General features: G+C 45.7%; 1 protein-coding gene across 1 annotated transcript in view; it reads left to right on the top strand.

The window, feature by feature from the left end:
• KAT6A (lysine acetyltransferase 6A) overlaps positions 1-26,267 on the top strand; it is a gene marked incomplete in the record, with an annotated part of 2,696,607 nt that overhangs the window by 2,181,192 nt on the left and 489,148 nt on the right. The window contains 1 exon segment of the mRNA XM_044082986.1: positions 1,592-1,685. Coding sequence (XP_043938921.1) covers positions 1,592-1,685 — 94 coding nt within the window.

The following is a 26,267-nucleotide window of genomic DNA, read 5'->3' as shown; positions in this document are numbered from 1 at the left end:
GTGGACAGTAGTCTCTCCTTTGATAATCACATCGCCACAGTAGTCCGGAAATCCTTCTATGTGGCACACCATCACAAAAGGTTTCTCATCCAGAATAAGAGGTCGTTGTTCCCCTCTACTCATCACTCATTAGACCCATTATAGAGTACAATGCCCCTTTTGGTATGTACCTCACAAGACATCTACAACAACTGGAAAGGCTGCAGAAATACCTCACAAAGAGGATTGTCGGCCTCAAACAGATGCTTTACGCAGGCCGTCTCAAAAAACTCCAGCTTTACTCCATCACATATTGCCTACAAAGAGGTGATCTCTGCCTAACATACAAAGCTATGCTAAACCCAGAGCTGTTGGACATGCTCCACTTAAAGAAATTCCAATCCCTCCGAGCTACACGCTCTAGGTGCCCAAACCTTGTCACCACAATAAACAGGACATGCCAGACGGATAGATTCCTGTCCCAGAGACTTCCCGTATTCTGGAACAAACTACCTATCTATATCAAACAAAGCTCCTTATTAGCACTCTTCAAGAAGAATCTTGATGATTGGCTGGGAAATAGGAAATTCACCCAGGGGATCACTTCTGTGTCTCTGCTCGACAGTGGCACAGGTAAATAATTTTCTTGGGTGGCAAAAGCCAGGGTACCTTTTTGGCTGGGCTTGTATAGGCCCCAGGGCCGATAGCCTAGTATACCTACCTATGAAGGGGACCTTGTTCTGTGTAAGTGATCTAATCCGTCCTGAATCTAAGGGACCAGTGATATCTTTAGATGTAGGTGTCAAGTAGACTAATCTTCTGACTAAGTTGCCACCCAGTGAGTGAAGGAGAGGGAACTGTCAACCCAGGACCATGACTTCATTTTCAGTAACACGTAGGGTAGAGTATTTCCCCTAGGGTAGAGGCTGTTTGCCAAATTAAACAATACTATACTTTTTCAAGTTTAATTTAAGCTTATTTATAGTGCACCAGGTACTAAGTAGATGTGTGCTTTCTGGAGAGTACAGGTGCCAGAGGGGATCTTGAAAGACACCAAGTTTGCAGTCATCTACGGGCTGTTAACTAGATTTCCTGGTTTTTAGTTTGGTGGTCATAGAAGTAAATGCCGAGAAGGACAGGTCCCAGTACATAACCCTGAGGGGCTTCACTAGTTAACGCACAATTTCAGATGGGGCACCTCCCACATGAACTCTGTGAGTTCTGGCTTTTAACTTATTTGCTTATCCACCTTGCCATGTGTAGATCTATATTTAAAGCATTTAGCTTACAGTAGATTTCAGTACCTAAGAAAATGGGATTATTTTGTTTAGTTATTGATTGATATGAGCCCTTTTACTTATTGATGGCCCCTTGCTGTGCTGTATTGTAGTGTAGTGTAAGCCTTCTGTTTTGTAGAGCATTCAAGCTGCAGTGGAATGCGTTATTCTAACAGGTAATTACAAGGACATTCTGTCTGTATTTTTCAGTTCAATTGCTGCAGTTGGCTGCTTTGTGGGTACTCCATTCAAACTTCTGAAATCTTGATCATTGCAGAACCATGCAAATAATTGCAACAAGGTTTGTAAGCTTGTTTTGTCTCTTTTCTCATAAGGAGAAGCATTGCCAGCAGAAGTATAATGTGTCCTGCATTATGATCCTTCCTCAGTATCAACGCAAGGGCTATGGGAGGTTCCTCATTGACTTCAGTAAGTATCTCTTTTGCAAGTATTTTTGTAATACATCTTCTTTTGGAGTCACATACTTGTTTAATTTGATGGAGAAAATGTCTACAGTATATTGGAAAGACCTTGTGACTACACAGTTAGAAAATGTTTTGCCTTTAATTTTCCAGATCAGGTAGGGTCTCTTGGGAGGTTATAAACAAAAACAAGATGAGCTCTAGGGAGCTCTGTATGAAGTCTCTGACCAGTAAATTTAATTACTGAATTGCTACTTACAGAGAAATAAATTGCTCAGATGTGTTAGTGAAGAAGTGCAATTTCTTTTTGTGAAACAATTGCAGGTGATTTCTGCTTTGTTTACAGATTTTGACTTGCATGTATTCACAGATGGAAAAACAGGATAATTGGTCGAGTCCAAGAGAGCATCTTTTTGTAGAAAGTGATATAAGAGCCAAAGAACACAGAAAACAGTGAATTAAATTGCTCTGGGTTGGTGTAGAGAAATGGGAGTGGCCTTCAGAGCATGGATGTTGCACTGAAGGGTTTTAATAGAAAGCGGTGATGCAAGAAGGTAAGGGTAATGAGGAAAGTTGCAGCAGAGGTAATCAAGCAATTTGTAGTTTGACATCTGAAGCAGCATGAGATGGAAAAAACATGTCAAATCTGTCGTTTCAGTCGTGACCAGAGCTAGGAGGCAGAATGCTAATCTGGAGGAGTTGGGAGTAGGAGACCTTAATACATGAGTTGGTCAGGAGAGAGATGAGAAAGAAGCTAAAGGGGCTTTGGGCTGAGGAATAAAGCAGAATTACCAGAATAACCCCTCTGTCCTAGAGGCGAATGCCTGAAACTGAAATCCTGCTGTTTTCACAGTTTAACCCTCTCACTTGAGACTGGATAGCTGCTGTTGTGCTGTGTATATGCGGAGGGAAGGGAAGGTTAGGGCCCCTTGAACTTGATATCCTACAAAAGCACTGGAAATTGATTCCTCAGAGGCAGTTCAGTCAAAGGTATGAGAGCTCAGCAGTAACATGACCTGCACACTGAATGAATACCCTCGTTTTACACTGTTCATAGCGATCACTGCTGCAGTAGCCTTCACTTATACGACTTGTATTCTGCCAGGGATATAAAAGCCAGCCAGCTTCCAAAGCTTCAGGGCACCTTCCATGTGCTCGAACTGTCAAGCAACTCAAGCTGAGCTGGTGAAAAGAAAAGTTTGGGGGCAAAGCCCCTGAGAGCTTTACTACTGTCTAAGAGTGCTCTCATCTGAGGCTTTTGAGGATCGACTGATGTCCTTCTATTCCTATGTTGCAGTATTCTTAGTGTGAGATTCCCTGCCTCAGGTGACCCGAAAGTCTGCTCCTATACAAAAGCTTAAGCCTGGCTGCTGTAGGTGTGTGGGATGTCATACGTAGGTCCATAAACCAGGGACCTTAAAAGTGACGTCTGCACGCAAAGACCTCAGAACTTTTCAGCCACGGTCGACCGTCACATCATTCACTTCACTCCTTTACTTGAAGACGTCTAAAGTTAAGTATCCTGTTGGGAATTTTGCCTTTATTTTGCTTGAGCTTGGTTTGCTGTCGTTACCGTTAGCTGATGTCAGCTAAGAAGGGTAAATGCCAATGTGGGTGCAAGATACCGCATAAAGATGCTCACGACTGCTGCGTTTTCTGTCTAGGCCGAGAGCACGACCATACCGCTTGCTCGATATGTCAATCTTTTGTACTCAAGACCCTCCATAGCCATCTGGCCGCCCTTAACCTATAGTTAAAAAAAAAAAAAAAAAAACAGAGGCTCAAAAAACTGGTGCTCAGGATGGATCCAGAGTTGGCCGGTCCAGAACCACCATGGAAAAAGGCCAAGGTTTCCAGGCCTACTTCCTCTGCCTCTTCGCCATCTGACATCTCGCCAGTTTCCTGTTTAGGAGTTGAGGGACGTCCGATAGAACAGTCTACTTTGCCGGCTCCCCAAGTGGAAGCCACTTCGGAAGCAATGGCCAGCGCTTCCACGGAGATGGCTCTGAAATCGGTCCTTATCGATGTTGAGGAGGAACCAGATATTGTCGGACGACTGAACTGGGATTCCACTGCCTGAAACTCCTACCATTTCTCAGGCTCCTAAATCCAGGCCCTGTCCTGGACCTACACCTTTAAAAAGGAAATGGAAAACAAAACACCAGACTCCACCTTCTGAACGAGTCCCAGACTTGGCAGTCTTTTACCAGCTCTTTGATGCAGGCCTTCATGGCCCTTAGGCCCACTGCCTGTTCCCCTCCACCATTCCAGTGCTCAGTCCTAGGCCTGCTTCTATCACTTCTCTCCTTTTGTCTACTGCCCAAGAAGGGGAAGAAGAACAGGAAACTCTACTATTCATCTTCAGATGAATCAGTCTCTTTTTCTTCACAGATTGCCTCCCCGCATGAATATTATTCCCCAGATGAGGAATTCATAGAAGGGGGCTCCCCACCAGAGGATATCACCTTTGGGAAGACCATCACTAAGATGAAAGAGTACGTTAAATAGGACACTTCCCAAATGACTGACACTCAAAGGAGTTAATTTGAAACTACTCCAAGTGGGATCTCCCTCGCCTTCAGCCATCCCACCAGTCATTCCTGCCTACCTTGATACTTTCACCTCAGCATCAACTTACCCAGACTCACAACCACTGGCCCCTAAGAGACCTGACAGGTTCTATAAGGTTCCAGATGAACAAAAATTCCTAGTAAAACCACCCCTGGCAGACCCCGCTGTAATTGCTGTATCCCCTGACAAGCAATCTAGACGGATTCCTTCACCATCTCTTCTGCCTACTGATAAGGATAGCAAAAACATGGACAGAATAGGAAAGAAGGTTTATACCTCCTCCACCCTAGCCTTCAGAGCTATCAACTACCAAACCCATATGATGAAATATTTCTAGGACCTAGTATCACAAGCCCCTACTCTCTCTGCATCCACCCCTGACTGCCCTACCAAAACTGAGATAGCATCTAAACTGTCCCTGGCTTCCTATGTAGCCAGACATTTTATTAGATGCAGTTACGATGCAGCAGAGGCCTCTGCATGGTCTGCTGCTTCTGCATCAGTACCCCACAGATATTCTTGTTGACACCTACAACCCCAATTTTAAGTCTAAAATCCTAGACACCCCATTAGACCACAACCTCCTGTTTAGTAAACAGTCTGCAGACCTTTTCACAAACCTGCAGGAAAAAAGTCAAGAGCTTCAAGACATCAAGCACATGTTCTTAGAGTTTCACTGTTGCAGTCATTACATTTAGGTTGTCTGCCTGCAGGTAGCCCTCAGCCGGCCTGAATACCAGAGTCTTCGAATTTCTGCGTCGGATGCTCTCTTCTTCCATGACATCATGTCATCAGGAATATAAAACATGCAACTGACACCATTACATCAGTCTTTCTTGCAGTGCGGTGCCCGAAGAAGAAGAAGCAGTTCGTAAGTGCCGGTCGACCGACTCCTGAAATTTTCGAGTTTCAGACCTGAAGTCTTCTAAAAGATAAATACCCCATTGGGGATCCTTTTTTCTTGCTCTAACCGATGTCAGAAAAAGTTAATTGTCTTGCCTGTGGAAAGCAAATACCTCTCAGAGAATTTCATTCTTACTGCGTCACCTATTTAGGCCCAGACCACGACGTTCCTCACTGTCGGTTTTGTGCCTTGTTCAACGCCCGAAGTATTCGTCATTGGGCTATTTTTGTCACTAAATTCTTTTGCTCTCGTTCTCCGTATTCCGAAATGGCTCCGATAAGCCATCTGACTACCGATCTTCCGAAAAATGTAAGGATAAAGACAGAGACAGACCACATAGGTCCAAAACTGCTGACTATGCTTTCGTTAAGCTAGTCGCCAGTCCACCAGTACTCAGTGAGGCGCTTTTGCAGTACCTGATAGCCGATTCTACAGATTCGCAGGCCTCTACTGAGACTCATTTGGAGTCCGGTATGCTGCGAGGTGCTTCTTCGTCTATGGAACCTGTGGATGTCTCTACCTTGGAGGGTCCGGAGCTGCTGTGCAGGCACCGGCTTCTGAGGGTGTATTCAGGCCTCCTGATTTTCATATTAAACTGACAACTTTGTTTCAAACTAAAAATACTGAATTTCTCAGGCCCAGAGTTCACACTACGCCTAGGAGACCGGCGACCAAAACGCATTCTCAGGCCCACGCGTCTCAGAAACAAATGCTTGGAATGGCTGAAAATCTTATTACTTTAATTAGGGGAAACCTGCCTTCCCCCTCAAAAAGTCCAAGAACTGATTTTCCTTCTGATTCTTCAGATCATGAGTCTGTTGACTCTGATACGTCTGATTACCAGGACATACCCTTGTCTACCTATGAGGATTCTGATGCAGAGGATTCCATTCCCTCTGCTTCCCCACCAGAAGATTTTTCCTTTGATAGAACCCTGCATACCCTTAGAGAGCATTTCCACTGGGAGTGCCAGGACTACCCACAGTCCAAAAAGAGACTCTGGGGGAATTTTTAAACTTGCCTCAGCACAGGCCTCTAGCCATCCCTCCTGTTCTGGAAATTGTAGATGTCTTCTTGGAATCCAGCCTTACCCCTGATGCTTTGCCTCCAACTCCCAGGAAACCTGACAGGTACTGCAGTGTACCTGACTCCAACAAATTCCTAAGAATCTTACTGCGGATCCAGAGACCATTTCCCAGGGATCTAAAGGCATTAAGGCTACAACAGCCAAAATCCCTACCAGTTTACACAGGGACTCTAGGACTTTAGACAGATGGGGTAAGAAGGGTATACACCTCTGCTACTCTTGCCATTAGGGCTTTAAATTGCCAGATTTTCATCGTGCATACAGCTGCAGTCATAACAGAAGGGTTATCCTGCCGTCAGGCGGGTCCTCGGTCGTCTGAATTCCAAAGTCTAGGTCCGACGTCGGTTGTCGTCGCTTCTTCCCTGACATCAGTGCGGCAGGGGTATAAAAGAGCCAGCCGACGCCATCTTCCCAGTCTTTCTTGCCGCGCAGTGCCCGAAGCAGAAGCAGTTCGCAAGTGCCGGTCGGCCAGCTCCTGAGATTTACGAAAATATTTCAGCCGAAGTCTTCTTGAAAGCTACCCCGTTGGGGAAACTTTTCTTGCCTCAGACCGATGTCAGACAGTTAATAATTGCATTTCATGTGGGAAGCAAATACCGCATAAGGATTTCCACTCCTTCTGTATTCCTTGCTTAGGCCCAGACCACGACGTCTCGGCCTGCCGTTTTTGTGCTAGATTCAACAAACGCACTATTAAGCGTCGGGCGGAGTTCGCCCATCACTATTTTGGTAAAAAATTTAATTATATTATGTCGTCTGATACTCCGACTCCTGTTTTGAGTAAAAGACGCAAAGATAAGGACCGACATACGAGGTCCGCGACTTCTACTGACCACGCTAAGGCCGACTACCGGTTCTCAGTGAGGTGCCTACGCAGCCCCTGAGTACCGATGACACTTCATTACTTCATCTTCTGTGCCCGAGGTCGCAGGCTCCTCGGCCCCCTTTCCGACTACAGATACCGACGCCACTCTTGGCGGGGAAATTCAGAGTTTAGACAAGCCTGCCACTTCTCAAGGTGTCTTCAGGCCTTCCTCCTTCTCTATTAAAGCTTTTACAAAATCTAAGGCAGCCATGAAAACTAAAAAACAAGGACCTCAGACCTCCTCTCAAGGCCCCATGCCTAAAAAACAGATGCTTAAAATGGCTGAGGATTTGATTACTCTTATCAGGGGTTCTCAACCCCCCTCGGACAAAAGGCCCAGATTAGAGGAAGACTACCCTTCCTCAGATCAAGCTTCTATTACCTTTGAACATTCTGAGGACCAGGAATATACATATTCTCCTTTTGAAGACTCTGATGCAGAGGAGTCTATTCCCTCGGTCTCCCCCTCTGAGGACTACTCTTTTGGAGAAATCCTACATACATTGAGGGAACACTTTCACTGGGAAGGCCAAGATTACTCAGATTCCAAGAAAAGGCTCAGGTTTTTTCTCTTGCTCCCCCAGCATAGGCCTCTGGCTATCCCTCCTGTCTTAGATATTTTAGATGATGTGTACACAGAAGCCATCCTCAACCCAGATTCTTTACCTCCAGCTCCTGTTAAACCAGACGGGTATTACCAGGTTCCTGATTCACACCAGTTCCTATACAAAAGCCATACTGCTGACCCAGAAACTATTTCACAGGGTCCCAAGGGAATTAAGGCCTCTACTGCTAAAAACCCATTACCTTCAGAGAGAGATTCCAGAGCTTTGGAAAGGTGGGGGAAAAAGGTGTACACCTCGGCCACTTTAACCATGAGGGCATTAAACTGTCAGTTCCATATGTTAAAGTATCAACAGTTTTTGTTATCTCAGTTGAAAAACAAAATGACACAACCAGAACAACCAGATTTAAAAGAGTTGCAGGATTTGTTGCATAGTGCAGAGCAAGTGGGTAAAAACATACCTTGCAGTGTGCTTTTGATGCTTTAGAGGCCTCTTGTAGAGCTGCTGTTACAGGGTCTGTCATACGTAGACATGCTTGGCTCAAAGAGCAAGCCTTACCAGATCATGTCAAAGCTAAATTACTAGATGCACCTCTTCAAAAAGATGTATTGTTTGGTGTTAAAGCTGAGGAGGTACTAAAGAAAATGGAGGAAAAAGTGAGATCAATGCAAACAGTGAAAGATTTCCTGCAGGTACAACCTCCACGTTTCAGCAGAAACTGGCCTTCAAAAAATTGGTCCTTTCCAGCCACGGACAGACCTCAACGAAGCAGATACAGGCGCCCGAGGGGTAGCGGGCAATCTCAAGGATCATTCAGAGCCAGACAATGGCAAGCACCAACCCCAAGAGGTGGAGAAGATAGATCACAGTCATTCAGAAAACAGACACAGTGACTTTCCCCTTTACCTGCCAAGCAAAGCTTTAATGGCAGCACCTTTAGGTGGAAAACTGGCATTATTCTCAAAAAATTGGCATATTGTCACAAGAGACAAATGGATTCTGGACATTATAGACAGAGGCTACAGATTCCGCTTTCACACCCTTCCAAAAATGAGAGGCATGCCAAACCTGCCACAAAATCAAAGGGCAGAGGCACAAAAACAAATTTCAGCTCTCATGGACATGAAAGCTATTCAAGAGGTACCTGCAAAAGAACAAGGTCAATGGTTTTATTCCAGACTATTCCTGGTGCCAAGGAAAGACAAAGATTGGAGACCTATTTTAGACCTATTTAGACCTATCCATCCTAAACGCATATTTACAGGTACCAAAATTCAAGATGCTCACACTACAGCAGCTTCTTCCCATGCTGGGCAAGGAGTCTTAGCTGGTAACATTGGACCTCAAGGAGGCATACCTGCATGTCCCTATAAGACAAGATTGCAGAAGATGCCTCAGATTTCTTGCAGGTTCAACCCATTATCAATTCTCTGCATTCCCCTTTGGCTTATCTACTGTGCCCAGAGTGTTTACGAAATGCCTGGCATCAGTAATTGCCTTCAGCAGACTTCAAGGAATACAAATATACCCATATCTGGACGACTGCCTGATCCAAGCGGACAGCAAGGACATACTTCTGAAACACCTGGCGTTTGTAATAAAACTGTTGAACTTTCTGGGATACACAGTCACCAAAAAGAAATCAAAACTAATACCCTCTCAAACAATAATTTTCCTGGGTGCCAGCTTGAATACAAACACCCAGATGGCCTACCTCACGCCAGACAAACAAGGGCAACTATCTCAATACTTCAGCAAAATAGCAAACTTCACCAGGCTGACTGCAAGGAAAGTCCTGCAGGCTCTGGGATTCATGGCATCTTGCAATCCTGCTGATCCCATGTGCAAAGCTGCATATGAGGAAACTTCAATGGTACCTAAAAAAACATATGGTCTCAACACAGCCACAGTTTGGAAACAATTATACCACTCGTTCCATGTCTTCAAAAGGAATTTCTGTGGTGGGCTCAAGCATGCCAAAGAAACATAGGTCTCCCTTTCTGCTTACCTCAAGCAACTCAAATCATCACAACAGACGCCTCGGACTAGGCCTGGGGGGCACACATGACAGATCAGTGCATTCAGGGAAAATGGTCCCAAAAAGAGAAGCACCTACACATCAACCAAAAGGAAATGCTAGCAGTGCAAAATGCTTTTATGGCCTTCAAAAACCTACTGCATCCAGGCCAGCTATTAAGGACAGACAACACCACAGTGATGTGGTACATAAACAAATAGGGGAACTCATTCATAGCCCCTGTGCAGACTAGCCATGAACCTTTGGAACACAGCTCTGGAATTGCAAATCCAACTTCAGGCACAATTCCTGCCAGGGAAGGAAAACACACCGGCAGTCAGCCTAAGCAGAAATATGACAGATCCACACGAATGGAAGTTGCATCCTCAAGTTTTCGCAATGATAACTCAGGCATGGGGACAGCCAGACATAGATCTCTTTGCTACCCACAGAAATTACCAAGTGAAAAAATTTTGCTCAAGGACCTACCATCCACAGGCCTGGAAAGTGGACGCACTTTCTTTCAATTGGACAACATTGACAGTCTATGCCTTTCCGCCTCTCCCTCTGCTGCCCAAAGTTCTATTAAAAGCCAGAGCAGAGAGGCCGAAAATGATTCTCATTGCTCCAGACTGGCCAAGACAACACTGGTATCCACTCCTGAAGAGCCTCACGCATTCCCCACCATGGATCCTACCTCTAGTGCTTCTTCTGATATTCTTCGTCTCACATTGCTGCAGTCATAACCTGTGGGTAGTCCGCTGTCGTCGATCGGCCCGAATACCAAAGAGCTGGGCTGGCGTCGGTCATTGTCGCCTAGAGCTGACGTCAGTACGTCGTAGTACATAAGCGCATGACCGACACCATATCCTCAGTCTTTCTTGCCGCGTGGTCCGAAGCAGAAGCAGCATTTGCAAGTGCCGTTCGGCGTTCTGAAATTTTCATTTATCGAGTTTCAGACCGAAGACCAAGTTGAGCTAAGTACCCCGTTGGGGAAATCTTTGTCTTTTCTTGCCTCAGTTATCCGGATGTCAGAAAAAGTTAATAATTGTATTTCTTGTGAGAAACAGATACCTCATAAGGATTTTCATTCTTTCTGTATTCCTTGCTTAGGGCCTGAGCACGATGTGGTCGGGTGTCGCTTTTGTGCTAGATTTAACAAGCGCACCATTAAACGGAGATTAGACTGTGCCGGGCTTGTTTTCGGTAAAAGGTGTAACTATAACATGCCGTCTGATCCTCCGACGCCCGCTACCGCTAAAAAGCGTAAAGATAGATCTTTGAAGTCTAAACTGGATGAGTCGTCCGTTGCGGACGCCGGTTCTACGGAGCCCCCGGTTGGATCCTGCCGAGGGTTCGGCTGAATCCCATGGGGAACCTTTACTTTTACAGGAGTTGGCCTCTCAGGAGTTAGGCCCGGCTGAAGGTGCTTCTCAGGTGTCTGTAGTTCCATCTTTACAGAAGGTTATTAGGCCTTCTACTTCAGTGGCTAAAGCCCATGCTAAGGCCAAACCTTGTCATGTTGGCCCTGGTCATAGTTCTAGCTCTCCAGCCCCTGTTCCTAAAAAGCATATGTTAAAAATGGCTGAGGACTTGATTACTTTGATCAGGGGTTCTATGCCCCCCCCAGAGAAGAGGCCTAGGGTGGAGGCAGATTTAGAGGGGATGGATCATTCCTCAGACTACTCTGATTCCTCAGCTGAAGAAATTCAGGAATTCCTTTCTTATTTAGATTCGGATGCAGAGGTCTCCTGTCCTTCTGCTTCTCTTCCAGAGGATTTTTCTTTTTCTGAGACTTACATTCCATGAGGGAGCATTTCAAGTGGGAAGGTCAGGATTTTTCGGATTCTCGGAAACAGCTCAGGGAATTTTTGTTTCTGCCACAGCATAGGCCCTTGGCTATTCCTCCTGTCTTAGAAGTTGTTCAGGATGTTTTTTCTGAATTTTCCCTTAATCCTGATTCTTTACCTCCTGCCCCTGTTAAGCCAGACAGATATTATAGAGTTCCAGAAGCACATAAGTATTTGTACAAGAGTCCTAGAGCTGATCCGGAAACTATTACTCAAGGTCCGAAGGGTATTAGGGCTTCTGTGGCTAAGAATCCAGTTCCTTTGGATAAAGATTCTAGAGCTTTAGATAGATGGGGAAAAGTGTACACCTCCTCGTTAGCTATGAGGGCTTTGAATTGCCAATTTCATATGCTGAAGTATCAGAATTTTTTGTTAGGTCAATTGAAATCTAAGGTGGATGCTTTATCTGAGGGTATAGAGTGTAAGGAGCTCCAGGAGTTGGTTCATGCATCAGATCAAGTTGGCAAGCATTCTTTGCAGTGTGGTTTCGATGCTCTTCAGGCTGCATCCAGGGTGGCTGCTACAGGTTCAGTTATTCGTAGACATGCCTGGCTTAAGGATCAAAATTTGTCAGAGCATGTTAAGGCTCGGATTTTGGATGCTCCTCTCTAATCTGAAGTACTTTTTGGTCCTTCTGTGGAATCAGTTTTGAAAAAGATGGAGGATAAGGCTAAGTCTATGCAGACGGTCAAAGATTTTATGCAGGTGCAGCCCCCTAAGTTTAGTAGGAATTGGCCTGCTAGAGGATGGTCTTTTTTCCTTCTTCGGATTATCAGTCTAAGGGCAGGTCTAGGCGTGGTAGAGGCAGAGCTCACGCTCAGGGTTCTTTCAGACCTAGGACTTGGAGTTCTCCTGCACAGTCTTCTGGTGAGGGCAGGGGTCAGCCTTTTCGTAAACAGACCCAATGACCTGTATCTTCCGCTGCCAGACCCTTCTCTACTGGCAGCTCCTATTGGAGGAAAGTTGGGACTTTTCAAACAAAACTGGCATTTGGTCACCCAGGACAAATGGGTGTTGGATATAATAAATCATGGGTACAAGTTTTATTTTCACACTTTTCCTCCTTTCAAAGGCATGCCGGATGTGCCTCCTCAGCAAAGGATGGAGGCTCAGGAGCAAATTTCTTTACTTTTACAGATGGGGGCAATTCAGGTGGTCCCTCTGTCAGAAGTAGGCCTAGGTTTTTATTCCCGTCTATTCCTAGTGCCAAAGAAAGGAAACACTTGGAGGCCAATTCTGGATTTGTCCATTCTCAATACATACCTAGACATTCCAAAGTTCAAGATGTTAACATTACAACAACTTCTGCTTATGCTGGGCGAAGATCACTGGATGGTAACCCTGGATCTCAAAGAGGCCTATCTTCACATCCCTATCAGGCCCAGCTGCAGGAGATTCCTGAGATTTCGGGCTGGTACTTCTCATTATCAGTTCTCTGCATTGCCCTTTGGTTTATCTACTGCACCCAGAGTATTCACAAAAGTTCTGGCTCCTGTAATTGCTTTTTTCAGACAGAGAGGAATACAAATTTATCCTTATCTGGACGATTGCCTGATTCTTGCTCAAAACAAAGACAAGTTACTACAACATCTCCAGTATGTAATGGCAGTTTTAAGGTGCCTAGGGTATTCTGTGAACGAAATAAAGTCCAGTCTAGTGCCCTCTCAGGACATGTACTTTCTGGGTGTGAGACTGAATACAGCTTCTCAGATGGCATTTCTGACCCCGGACAAACAAAGAACTCTTCATCTATACTTCCAGCAGTTATCAGTAATGTCCAGGCTGACTGCAAGGACAGTCCTTCAAGCCTTGGGGTTCATGGCATCTTGCATTCTAGTACTTCCAATGCCAAACTGCATATGAGGAAGCTACAATGGTATCTCAAAAGTGTGTGGACTCAACACTGCCACGGTTTGGACACTGTCATTCGGATTATACCTTGCATCCAGAAGGAATTCTTGTGGTGGGCTCAGGAATGTCACCTAAACAAGGGACTCTCTGTGACCCGACCAGAGGCGAGTCAGATCTTAACGACGGATGCCTCGGACTTGGCTTGGGGAGCACACTTCAATGGGAAATGGATACAAGACATGTGGCCTCCCAAACTACTACATTTGCATATCAACATGAAGGAGAGGTTAGCAGTCCAATTTGCTTTGATGGCCTTCAAGGACCTACTTCAGCCGGGACAGGTGTTGATTCAAACAGACAACACAACAGTCATGTGGTACATCAACAAGCAGGGGAACCCATTCCTACCCTCTTTGCAGACAAGCAATGATTTTGTGGGAGACTGCTCTGAGTTTGCAAATCAATCTTCAAGCACGGTTTCTGCCAGGAGCACAGAACTCCCTAGCAGATGTATTGAGCAGGCAAATTGTGAATCCCCACGAGTGGAAACTGGATCCTCAGGTATTCAAACAATTGACCGTGGCTTGGGGAACTCCAGACATAGATCTGTTAAGCTTCTCCACTGAATTTTCAACTGCCAAAATTTTGCACAAAGATGTTCCACCCAAATGCTTGGAAAGTGGATGCTCTATCTTTCAGTTGGAACAACCTTCACGTTTATGCTTTTCCTCCTCTGCCTCTTCTTCCCAAGGTACTCTTGAAAGTCAGGCGGGACAAGCCTTGCATGCTTCTAATAGCACCAGATTGGCCACGTCAGCATTGGTATCCTCTGCTGAGGAGTTTAATTCAGGAGCCTCCTTGGCTTCTGCCACAGGTTCCTCATTTGTTATCCCAGTCAAACAGTCATTTTCTCAATGTTCGGGTGCAGTCCCTGCATCTAACAGCCTGGCATATTCTGTGATGGAGCCGGTGGGGTCTCGGCTTCCTCAACAGGTTTTGGATGTCATTTTGGAAGCCAGGCGGCCTAGTACTAGAAACGTTTATGCTGATAAATGGAAGAGATTTTTTCTTTGGAGCACAGCAAAGGGCTTTGATGTTTCAGTGCCTAATTTGAGTTTTGCACTACAGTATCTTACTGAATTACTGGACAAGGGTTTGTCATTCTCTTCTGTGAAGGTTCATGCTGCAGCCATTTCTGCTCACTATGATTGTGACCCTCCTTTATTTTGTCACCCTTTGTTCAAACAATTTCTTAGAGGGGCAAAGAATATAAGACCCCCATGTAGAGCTCCTACTCCTTCCTGGGATCTCAATTTTGTGTTGGAGAAGCTTACTTTACCTCCTTTTGAACCTGCAGCTACGTCTGAATTGAAGTTTTGTCTTGGAAGACTGCTTTTTTGTTGGCCATTACTTCTGCTAGGAGGGTATCTGAATTGCAGGCACTCATGGCAGTTGAACCCTTTCTGATATTTCATAAGGATAGAGTTTCTTTGCGGACTAACCCTACTTTTATGCCTAAAGTGATTTCTAATGTGGCCTTGAACCAGTCTATTCATTTGCCTACTTTTATGCTGATCCCCAAAATAGGGGAAAAGTCTTGCATTCTTTGGATATCCACAGGCAGTTACGTTATTATTTGAGCAGAACTATGGAGTTCAGACAGACTCAACAGTTATTTGTTTCTTTTGCTTTGGGTTCACAAGGGAAAGCTGTTTCAAAGCAGACTATTTCAAAGTGGATTGGTCAATGTATTGCTTTTGTTATTCACATCATGGGAAGAATGTTCCTGCTGGGATCAGACCTGATTCTTCTAGGGCTAGTGCCACATCTAATGCTTTTTTGAGGGCTGTAGCTACTAAGGATATTTTGGAGGCAGCTACTTGGAGTTCAGTACACACTTTTACTAAGCATTACCATCTCCCTCTTTATTCCAAGTCCAGGGCTGGGTTTGCCACTGCAGTTTTACAGGGCATGTTAGCAGCTCCTAATGCTATTTAGTTTACCAGCCTCCCTTTTCCTTTGCTTTGGGATTCTACCCACAGGTTATGACTGCAGCAATGTGAGACGAAGAACATAGTACAGTTTTGTACCTACCATAAATGTAGATGTTCGAGGATCTACATTGCTGCAGTCCAATTATCCCTCCCTCCTTCCCCTCTATAGTTTGTGGTTGCTGTGTTTTTTTATTTTTTTTTTTTTAGGATTATCTTTATTTCCACACTGGTTGTTGTTGGGTGTTTACTATTTTGGCTCTGGCCTTCTTTCATTCTTAGGCCTTCTGACATCTGGGGCAAGAAAGACTGAGGATATGGCGTCGGTCATGCGCTTATGTACTCTGACACTGGCGTCAGCTCTAGGCGACAATGACCGACGCCAGCCCAGCTCTTTGGTATTCAGGCCGATCGAGGACAGCGGACTACCCACTGGTTATGACTGCAGCAATGTAGATCCTCGAACATCTACATTTATGGTAGGTACAAAACTGTACTTTGTCCCAGCACAACTTCAAAACCCTTCACAGCCAGCTCAAAACCCTAAATCTAGCTGCATGGAGAATCCCTTGAATTTCCAACAGACCCTCCTCTCCAAGGAGGTGCAGGATGTCATCGTGGAGGCCAGAAGACCTTCTACTAGAAAAGCCTACTCCGCCAAATGGAAACGGTTTTGTGCCTGGAATCAGAAAAAGGGCCAGAATCCTTGGGTAATACATTTATCTCAAATTTTACAGTATCTAGCTGAGATGTTAAACAGTGGACTTTACTTTTCCTCCATCAAAATCCATGCTTCAGCCATTTCTGCACACTACAACACAGATCCTCCTTTCTCTCATCCTCTCTTAAGACAGTTCCTCAGAGGGGCTAAGAATATAAACCCCCCAAGGAAACCACCAGTCCCTGCTTGGGACCTCAACTTCATATTGGAAAAGCTGACCCTTCCTCCATTTGAGCCAGCTGCTTCAACAGAACTACAATACTTGTCATGGAAAACAGCCTTCCTTCTGGCTATCACCTCAGCACGCAGGGTTTCGGAACTACAGGCCCTCATGACTGTGCAACCTTTCATCATTTTCCATCAGGACAGAGTTTCCTTATGAGCCAACCCTACCTTTATGCCAAAGGTAGTATCCAGTGTAGCCTTGAATCAGACTATTCACTTACCTACCTTTTACCCTAACCCACAAAACAAAGGGGAAAGACTACTGCATTCCTTGGACATTCACAGACAACTTTGTTATTATTTGGACAGGACAAAGCCATTCAGGAAATCCGAGCAACTCTTTGTGTCCTATGCTACAGGTGCTCAAGGAAAGGCCATCTCCAAACAGACAATCTCAAAATGGTAGCCCACTGCATACGCTTTTGTTACTCATTTCATGGAAAAGCTGTGCCTTCAAGCATCAGATCCCACTCCACAAGGGCCACAGCTACCTCTGCAGCTTTCCTCAGGGGGATTCCTACCAAGGACATTTTGGAAGCAGCCACTTGGAGTTCAGTGCACACTTTCTCCAAACACTATCACCTTCCACTTTACTCTAATTCTAGAGCGGGATTTGCCACAGATGTCTTGCAGGGCATCCTTGCTCCTCCTAGTTCAACTTAGTGCCTGCCACCCCTACTTAGCTTTGGGATTCTACACATCTGTTATGACTGCAGCTGTATGCACGATGAACATAGTACAGTTTTGTACCTACCATAAATGTAGATGTTAGAGTGCTCATACAGCTGCAGTCCAGGTTTCCCTCCCTCCATCCCCTCTTAGGACAGGCCTTATGACAAACACCTTCTCATACAACCTATTTGGGGTATTCTTTTATGGTGTATTTGCTTGCAAACTACTGTTTTTTGATTATTCTATATTGCATGATTACATAAGTTTATGTTTTGCCTTCCTTCTGGGGGCACCTGACATCTGGGGCAAGAAAAACTGAAGAAGATGGCGTCGGCTGGCTCTTTCATACCCCTGCCGCACTGACATCAGGGAAGAAGCAACGACAACCGACGCCGGACCTAGACTTTGGAATTCAGCCGACCGAGGACCCGCCTGATGGCAGGATAACCCTTCTGTTATGACTGCAGCTGTATGAGCACTCGAACATCTACATTTATGGTAGGTACAAAACTGTACTTTTCATATGTTGAAGTATCAAATGGCGCTAATTAAACAGTAAATAATGTTGATTCCTGATTGTGCAGAACATAAAGATTTACAAGAGTTAATACATTCTCCTAACCAAGTTGGAAAACATACTTTGCAATGTGGTTTTGATGCCTTAGAAGTATCTTGCAGGGCTGCTGTCACTGGGTCTGTTCTTAGAAGGCATGCTTGGCTTAAGGAACAAATCTTGCCAGACCATGTCAAAGCAAAATTACTAGATGCACCATTAAACCAAGAATGCCTGTTTGGCAATAAAGCAGAAGAGGTCCTCAAAAAGATGGAGGAAAAAGCTAAATCTATGTTAACTGTTAAAGATTTCCTACAGGTACAACCACCTTGATATTCAGTAGGCATTGGCTTTCTAAAAACTGGTCCTTTCCAGTCCCTCCCAGACCTTCTCAGTCCAAACCCAGGGGCAGCAGACCACCAAGATTACAGTGTCAGGGTATGCACAAATCTAAGCAGTGGAGTGCTTCCACCGCTAAAACAGGGAGTAGTAAGCCACCATCCTATGGTAAAATCTCACAGTGACTTATCCTTAACCATTCCAAGCCTTGCCCAAGTACTTGCACCATTAGGAGGAAAACTTGCCCTGCATGCAAAAAACTGGGAATACATCACCCAGGAAGATGGGTCTTGAACATTGTATCCCATGGATACAGATTCTACTTCCACTCACTGCCAACCCCATGTGAATGGCCAGACCTCCCCCCAAACCAGTGGGCAGAGGCCCAAAAGCAAGTAGTTTTTCTTCTCAATATCAAGGCTATTCAACCTGTCCCAGCAGAGCAAAGGGGACAAGGTTTTTACTCCAGACTGTTTCTGGTACCCAGAAAAGAAACCTCTTGCCGCCCTGTCCTGGATCTGTCTATTCTCAACAACTGCCTGGTTGTTCCAAGGTTCAAAATGCTTACTCTGCAACAGCTGCTTCCTATGCTAGCCAAGGACGCCTGGCTAGTCACCCTAGACTTAAAATAAGCTTATCTGCACATCTCCATAAAGGAATCTTGCAGGAAATATCTATGTTTCAGAGCAGGCTCTATGCACTGTCAGTTCTCTGCACTTTCCTTTGGCTCATCTACTGCACACAGGGTATTCACAAAATGCTTAGCTCCAGCCATTGCATATTGCAGGCAGAGAAAAATTCCAATTTACCCATACTTGGCGGATTGCCTGATTAAGGCGGACAGATAGGAATTGCTGCTCCAGCACCTGACATTTGTAAAGAGACTTCTAACTTCACTGGGGTACACCATCAACAAAAATAAATCACATCAGGTACCCAGCCAACAGGTTGTATTCCTGGGAGCAAGCTTGAACACAACTTCCCAGATGACATTCCTCACTCAAGGAAAAACAAATTTATTTGACAAACTACTTCAATCTACTGGCCACCAAAACCCAGCTATCTGCAAGAAAAATACTGCAAACCCTAGGGTTCATGGCCTCTTGCATTCTACTAATTCAAATGCAAGACTGCATATGAGGAAACGTCAGTGGTACTTAAACAGGACCTGGAAACAATGATTCCTATCATTCCTTGCCTAAGGGCAGAGTTCCTTTGGTGGGCAGAGGCCTGCTACCACAATAAAGGACTCCCTTTCACTCAACCCCCTGCCACCCAAACCCTAACATACGCATCAGACTATGCATGGGGGGCTCACATGGCAGGACACTGTATTCTGGGCAAATGGAGCCCAAAGCAAATGCCACCTGCATGTCAATCAAGAAGAAATGTTAGATGTACAGAATGCTCTGACAGCCTTCAAACACCTTATTCTTCAAGGGCAACTATTGATAAAGACAGACAACACCACAATTGTGTGGTACATAAACAAGCAGGGGTGAGCCCATTCCTACCCACTCTGCGGGTTAGCCATGGCTCTGTGGAACACAGCCTTGAGCAATCGAGTGCACCTGCAAGCTCAATTCCTGCTAGGCAAACTAAATTCACTGGCAGACGACTTAAGCAGAAATCTAATGGACCCACATGAGTGGAAACTAGAACCCAAATCATTCAAGCGTCTGACCCCACAGGTGGGGGGTACCAGAGGTGGACCTTTTTGCTTCCCCTCAGAACTATCAATTGAGCAAATATTGCACCAGAACTCCCCACAGCCAAGCATGGAAAGTGGATGCTCTGTCCTTTACATGGGGAAAAACTCTCAATATATGCCTTTCCCCCTTTGCCCATCCCCTCGAAGGTTCTACTAAAGATCAAACAGGACAATCCATTGACAATCCTGATAGCACCAGACTGGCCACGCCAGCACTGGTACCCACTTTTGTGCAATCTGACAGTACTGCCACCATGGCACCTGCCTCAGACCGCCGCCCTGCTGTCCTAGCAGGAGGGCCAGATTTTGCATCCTCAGCTGCAAACCCTGAACCTAACAGCCTGGTTCATCCCCTGAACTCATCACCAGCAACCCTCAGTAAACAGGTGCTAGATGTCATCCTTGAGGCAAGGAGGCCTAGTGCTAGAAAGTCCTATTCAGAAAAATGGAAAAGATACTGTTCTTGGACCCATTCTCAAGGAATGGACACAACTGTGCCCAGCTTACCTAGCATACTAGATTACTTAACAGAAATGCTCCAGAAAGGCATATCCTTCTCTTCAATTAAGATTCATGCCTCTGCCATCTCAGCTCATTATAATACTGAGCCACCCCTTTTCTCTCATCCTCTGGTCAAACAGTTCCTGAGATGAGCCAAAAATTTAAGTTCCCCCAGGAGAGCTCCCACTCCAGCCTGGGACATTAACTTTGTATTGGAAAAACTCACGCTTCCACCCTTTGAACCTGCTGCTTCAGCAGAGTTAAAATGACTCTCTTGGAAAGCAGCTTTACCTCTAGCCATTACTTCAGCAAAAAGTGTGTCTGAATTGCAGGCCTTTATGGCCGTGGAACCCTTCATTATCTTCCATGCTGACAGGGTTTCCCTCAGGACTAACCCATCATTTATGCCCAAGGTGGTATCTAGTGTGGCTTTAAACCAATCCATTCATTTGCCAACCTTCTTCCCTAATCCTCAGAATAAAGGGGAAAGGATCCTGCACTCCCTGGACGTGCACAGGCAGCTTAGGCTGTATCTGGACAGGGCTAAACCTTTCAGAAAATCTAACCAGCTGCTAGTCAGCTTTGCTACAGAGGCAGAGGGCAAGGCCATTTCAAAGCAAACCATTTCTAAATGGATAGCACACTGCATCCATTTCTGCTACAAACACCATGGGAAACCTACCCCACAGGGGATCAGAACACATTCCACTAGGGCTGCTTCAACCTCTACAGCATTTCTCAGGGGAGTCCCTACCAGGGACATCCTGGACGTTGCAGCCTGGAACTCTCTACACACCTTCAGCAAGCATTACCACTTATCTATCTCTTTTAAATCCAGGGCTGGATTTGCCACAGCAGTCTTACAGGGCCTGCTTGCCAGCCTTAATGCTTCTTGACTGCCTCCACCCATCCTCAGCTTTGGGAATCCAGCCAAATGTGATGACTGCAACAGTGAAACACAAAGAACATAGTACAGTTGTGTACACTTACCGTAAACGTAGATGTTCGAGTGTATTCACTGTTGCAGTCCTGGTTAACCTCCCTCCAGCCCCCTGACTTATCTATACTATTACCTATTCTTTGTTTGGCCATATCTTATAGCATTGGTATTTACTTTCTACTGGGGGTGTTCCACACCATGTAATTGCTTCCTATTGTGGGGGCGATAAACTTATTAAGCTGGGCATAAATCCCTACGTCACTCGATGGGTTGACAACTGGCTTACTGACATAACCCATACTGTAAAAGTAGCAGACTCCAAATCCACCTCCAGACAAGTGACGAGTGGATTACCTCAGGGTTCAGTCCTGGGACCACTCTTGGCATCTACTTCTCTGAAGTGCAGGCCAACACTAAGGGACTCTGGCTAACAAAGTTTGCATATGACTGCAAACTGGGAGCCATTATTGAATCCCCAAATGATGCGGATATTCTACAAAAGGGCTTTAGAGAAACAGATGCTTGGTGCCAGAGCCATGGGCTCAAGCTTAATGCCAAGAAATGCATAGTTATCCCCTTTGGGAAAAAACATGTACCCATGAATTACCACATAGGTGGCAGTACACTAAACACCAAAAGTGCGATGAAAGACTTAGGCACACAGGTGGACAGTGGTCTCACCTTCGACAACCACATCGCCACAACAGTCAGAAAATCCTTCTGTGTGGCACACCTCATCACTAAGGGCTTTTCATCCAGAAAAAAGGAGGTCATTGTCCCACTGTACTAGTCACTCATTAGACCCATTATAGAGTACAACGCCCCATTTGGTATGTACTTCACAAGAAATCTGCAACAGCTGGAAAGGCCGCAGAAATACTTCACTAAATGAATCACCGGCCTAAAGCAGATGCCCTGTACCGACAGTCAAAAAAAAAAAAAAAACTCCAGCTATACTCTGTGGCATATCATCTACTCAGAGTCGATCTCTGCTTAGCATACAAGGCCATGTCAAACCCTGAGCTGTTGGACATGCTCCACTTAAAGAAATCCCAATCCCTCAGAGCCACACGCTCCAGGGTTCTAAACCTTGTCATCACAATGAACAAAGCATGCTGGGGGGTAAGTTCCTGGCCCAGAGACTCCCCATACTCTGGAATAGACTGCCCATACATGTCAAGCAGAGGGCCTCCTTGGCGCTCTTCAGAAGGAACCTTGATGATTGGATGGGAGATAGGAAATTCACCCCAGGGGATCACGTCAGTCGCCCTGCTAGACAGGGGTCCAGGGAAGTAAATTTTGTGGGAAGAAATATCCAGGGAATTGTTATGGCCAGGCTTGTATAGGCCCTAGGGCCGATAGCCTAGTACCAACCTATGAACTTATAAGAAAAAACTGATGTAATGGCGTCGGCTGCATGTTTTATACTAGACGTCATGGAAGAAGCGACGGCATCCAATGCAGAAATCCCAAGACACTGGAATTCAGGCAGACTGAGGGTTACCTGCAGGCAGATAACCCAAATGAGATGACTGCAACAGTGAATATACTTGAACATTTACATTTATGGTAAGTGTACATAACTGTACTTTAGCCCCAAGGAAAATCCTGCAGGCACTAGGGTTCATGGCCTCCTGCATTCTACTAATTCCATATGCCAGACTGCATATGAGGAAACTTCAGTGGTACTTAAAAAGTCTTTGGTGCCAACAATCTCAGGACCTGGAAACTGTCATACCTATGATACCTTGTCTAAGAAAAACGTTCTTTGGTGGGCAGCAGCATGCAACCACAACAAGGGGCTTCCCTTTTCACAACCCCACGCCACCCAGACCCTAACCACAGATGCTTCAGACTATGCCTGGGGTGCACATCTGGACGGCAGGTGCATTCAGGGCCACTGGAGCCCAATTCAAATTCATCTGCACATCAACCAGGAAGAGATGCTAGCTGTTCAGCATACTCTAACAGCTTTCAAATCCCTACTCTCTCCAGGGCCCTCTTCTAATCAAAACTGACAACACCACAGTGAATGTGGTACATCAACAAGCGGGGGGAACCCACTCTTACCCACTCTGCAGGCTGGCCATGACCCTTTGGGACACGGCCTCAGCCTTGCATTTTCACTTGCAAGCCCAAGTCCTGCCAGGCAGTCAAACCTCTCTGGCAGACAACTTAAGCAGAAATTTCCTAGACCTACATGAGTGGCAACTAAACCACAACACCTTCAGCCTTGTGACCCAGAAATGGGGTACCCCGAAGGTGGACCTATTTGCCTACCTCTACAACCATCAGCTCAGCAAATTGTGCACCAGGGAACCTCACAGCAAGGCCTGGAAAGTGGATACCCTGTCCTTCCACTGGGAAAATCTCTCAATCTATGCATTTCCACCCCTTCCTCCTCTTACCCAGAGTACTTCTCAAAGTAAGGGAAGAGAGACCAAGGGCAATCCTGATTGCCCCAGACTGGCCATGCCAGCACTGGTACCCACTACTGCTCAGTCTGTCTCCATTGCCTCCATGGCATCTCCCTCAGATTCCAACTCTCCTGACTCAGCAGGAGGGAGAGTTCTTGCATCCACAATTGCACATCCTGAACCTGGCAGACTGGCTTATTCCTTGACTTCCCCTTCAGTGGCCAGCCTAAGCATGCATGTCCTGGATGTTGTACGTGAAGCCAGACAACCCAATACTAGAACATCCTATGCTGACAAGTGGAAAAGGTATTCTTCCTGGATCCAGGCTAAAGGAGCTGACCCAGCACAGCCATCCTTACCTCTCATCCTGAATTACCTAGCAGACCTACTCCACAGGGGCCTTTCCTTCTCTTCATTAAAATCCATGCCTCTGCCATCTCTGCACATTACAGCACTGAGCCACCTCTCTTCTCATACCCTCTCATCAAGCAGTTCCTGAGAGTGGCTAACAACTTAAGGCCACCAAGAAGAGCCCCTACCCTTGCTTGGGACCTTACCTTTGTGTTGGAAAAGCTCACGCTTCCCCCTTTGAACCTGCAGCTTCAGCAGAGTTAAAATTCCTCGCTTGGAAAAAAGCCTTGCTTTTGGCCATCACTTCAGCTAGAAGACTGTCTGAGCTACAAGCACTTATGGCTGTGGGAACCCTTCCTCATTTTCCATGCTGACTGGGTCTTCCTCAGGATTAACCCAACTTTCATGCCTAAAGTGGTGTCCTGTCTGGCTCTCAACCAATCTGTTCAATTGCCCACCTTTTTCCCTATACCTCAAAGTAAGGGGGAAAGGATCATGCACTCTTTAGATGTGCACAGACCGCTCAGATTCTACCTGGATAAGACTAAGCCCTTTAGGAAATCTGACCAGTTACTTGTCAGCTTTGCACCAGGGGCAGAGGGCAAGGCCATATCAAATCAAACCATCGCCAAATGGATAGCACACTGTATCAATTTCTGTTAAAACACCATGGAAAACCACCCCCTCAGGGGGTCAGAACACGTTACACTAGGGCAACTTCAACCTCTGCAGCCTTTCTCAGAGGAGTCCCTACCAGGGACATGCTGGAAGCTGCAACATGGAGTTCTATTCATACCTTCACCAAGCATTACCACCTGCCTATCTTTTCCAAATCCAGGGATGGCTTTGCAACTGCAGTCCTGCAGGGCATACTAGCCAGCCCCAACTCTTCTTGACTGCCTCCACCCATTCTTCAGCTTTGGGAATCAACCCAAGTGTGATGTCTGCAACAGTGAAACACGAAGAACATAGTACAGTTGTGTACACTTACCATAAATGTAGATGTTCGAGTGTATTCACTGTTGCAATCCTGGTTTCCAACCCTCCAGCCCCCTTATCTATCTCTCTCTCTCTCTCTCTCCTTGCAGGGCTATTGATATTTACTTCTTACTGGTCCACCATAACTTAGCCCCTTATTTGGGTGGAGGGCTCCTGACATTTGGGGAAAGAAAAACTGATGCAATGGCGTTGGCTGCCTGTTTTCATACCACTGACGACCTGACGTCAGTCCTGAAGCGACAGCAACCGTCGCAGAAATACTAAGCCTCTGGTATTCAGGCCAACTTAGGGCTACCCCTGGCAGGATAACCAAAGTGTGATGACTGCAACAGTGAATACAGTCGAACATGTACATTTATGGTAAGTGTACACAACTGTACTTTTTAAGTCCATCAGAAAATTTAACCCAACTCTTTGTATCCTTCCACCCTAGGCCCCTGGGCAAGAGGTAGTCTCCAAGCAAACTATTTCCTGTTGGATTAGGAAAACTATTTGCTTCTGCCACTCCCACCATGGCAAACACTTAACCCCAGGGAGTAAGAGCTCATTCTTCCACGGTTGTGGCAACCTCCAAATCCTTCCTCAAAGGCCTGGACACAGCCTCCATCCTGAAAGCAGCCACTTGGTCACAGTTCACCTTCACCAGATACTGCAGATTGGACCACGTCTCCAGAGCCAGGGCAGGGTTTGTAAGAGCAATACTGCAGGGTTGTGTGGAATCAGCTACATCTGCCTCCACCCTTACCTCTTACTAAGCGGTGGTATTCTCCCACACTAAGAATACTGCAACATAGAAGAGAAGGACATCTATGGTTATGGTAAGATTTTGCACAACTATTCTTTCGTAGGATCATTTCAACCCAGTCTAATACTGTAGAAGTACTACCCAAGATTACATTAGTGATGACTGCCCATGCCCAGGAGGGTTGTGGGTACTATCCCCGGTAAGAATTTATGGTGCCCCATCAACTTGTCCAGGTTCCTCTTGAACACTGTCATAGAGGTGTTCTGTTTCACATGAATTTGTTCCAAAGACATGGCAGTCGCTGGGAGATAAATCTCTCTCTCCAGCATGTCCATTTTAAGTCGCAGACCATATTTGTCCCTGGAAGTGGTCGCCCTTGACCCATTTGGTTTATGGATATGCAGTAAGTTCACTTGGTTTGGATCTTTGGTTGCTCTGTAGGCCAGGCATAAGTCTCCCCAAGAAGTCTGTATGATACTGAGTACAGTGACAGAGACTTTAGTTGTTCCATGTATGGCACATGCTGGGGCCCCTTGATGATCTTAGTTAGAAACCTCTGAGGTTTCTACATTTGCTGCAGGTGCTTAGTACGGTACATACCAAATGGGGCATTATACTCTGTTATGTGCCAGGCAAGTGCTGAGTTTAGGGTTGTTATAACTTCTTTTGCTCTTGAGGCAATGCCTTTACTAATCAAGTGATCTACGTGGAAG

The sequence above is a fragment of the Protopterus annectens genome, chromosome 9.part0 (assembly GCF_019279795.1).
Source record: "Protopterus annectens isolate FY-2018-M chromosome 9.part0, PAN1.0, whole genome shotgun sequence".
In the NCBI taxonomy this organism is placed as follows: Eukaryota; Metazoa; Chordata; order Ceratodontiformes; family Protopteridae; genus Protopterus; species Protopterus annectens.
This window is presented reverse-complemented; position numbering and strand designations above follow the sequence as displayed.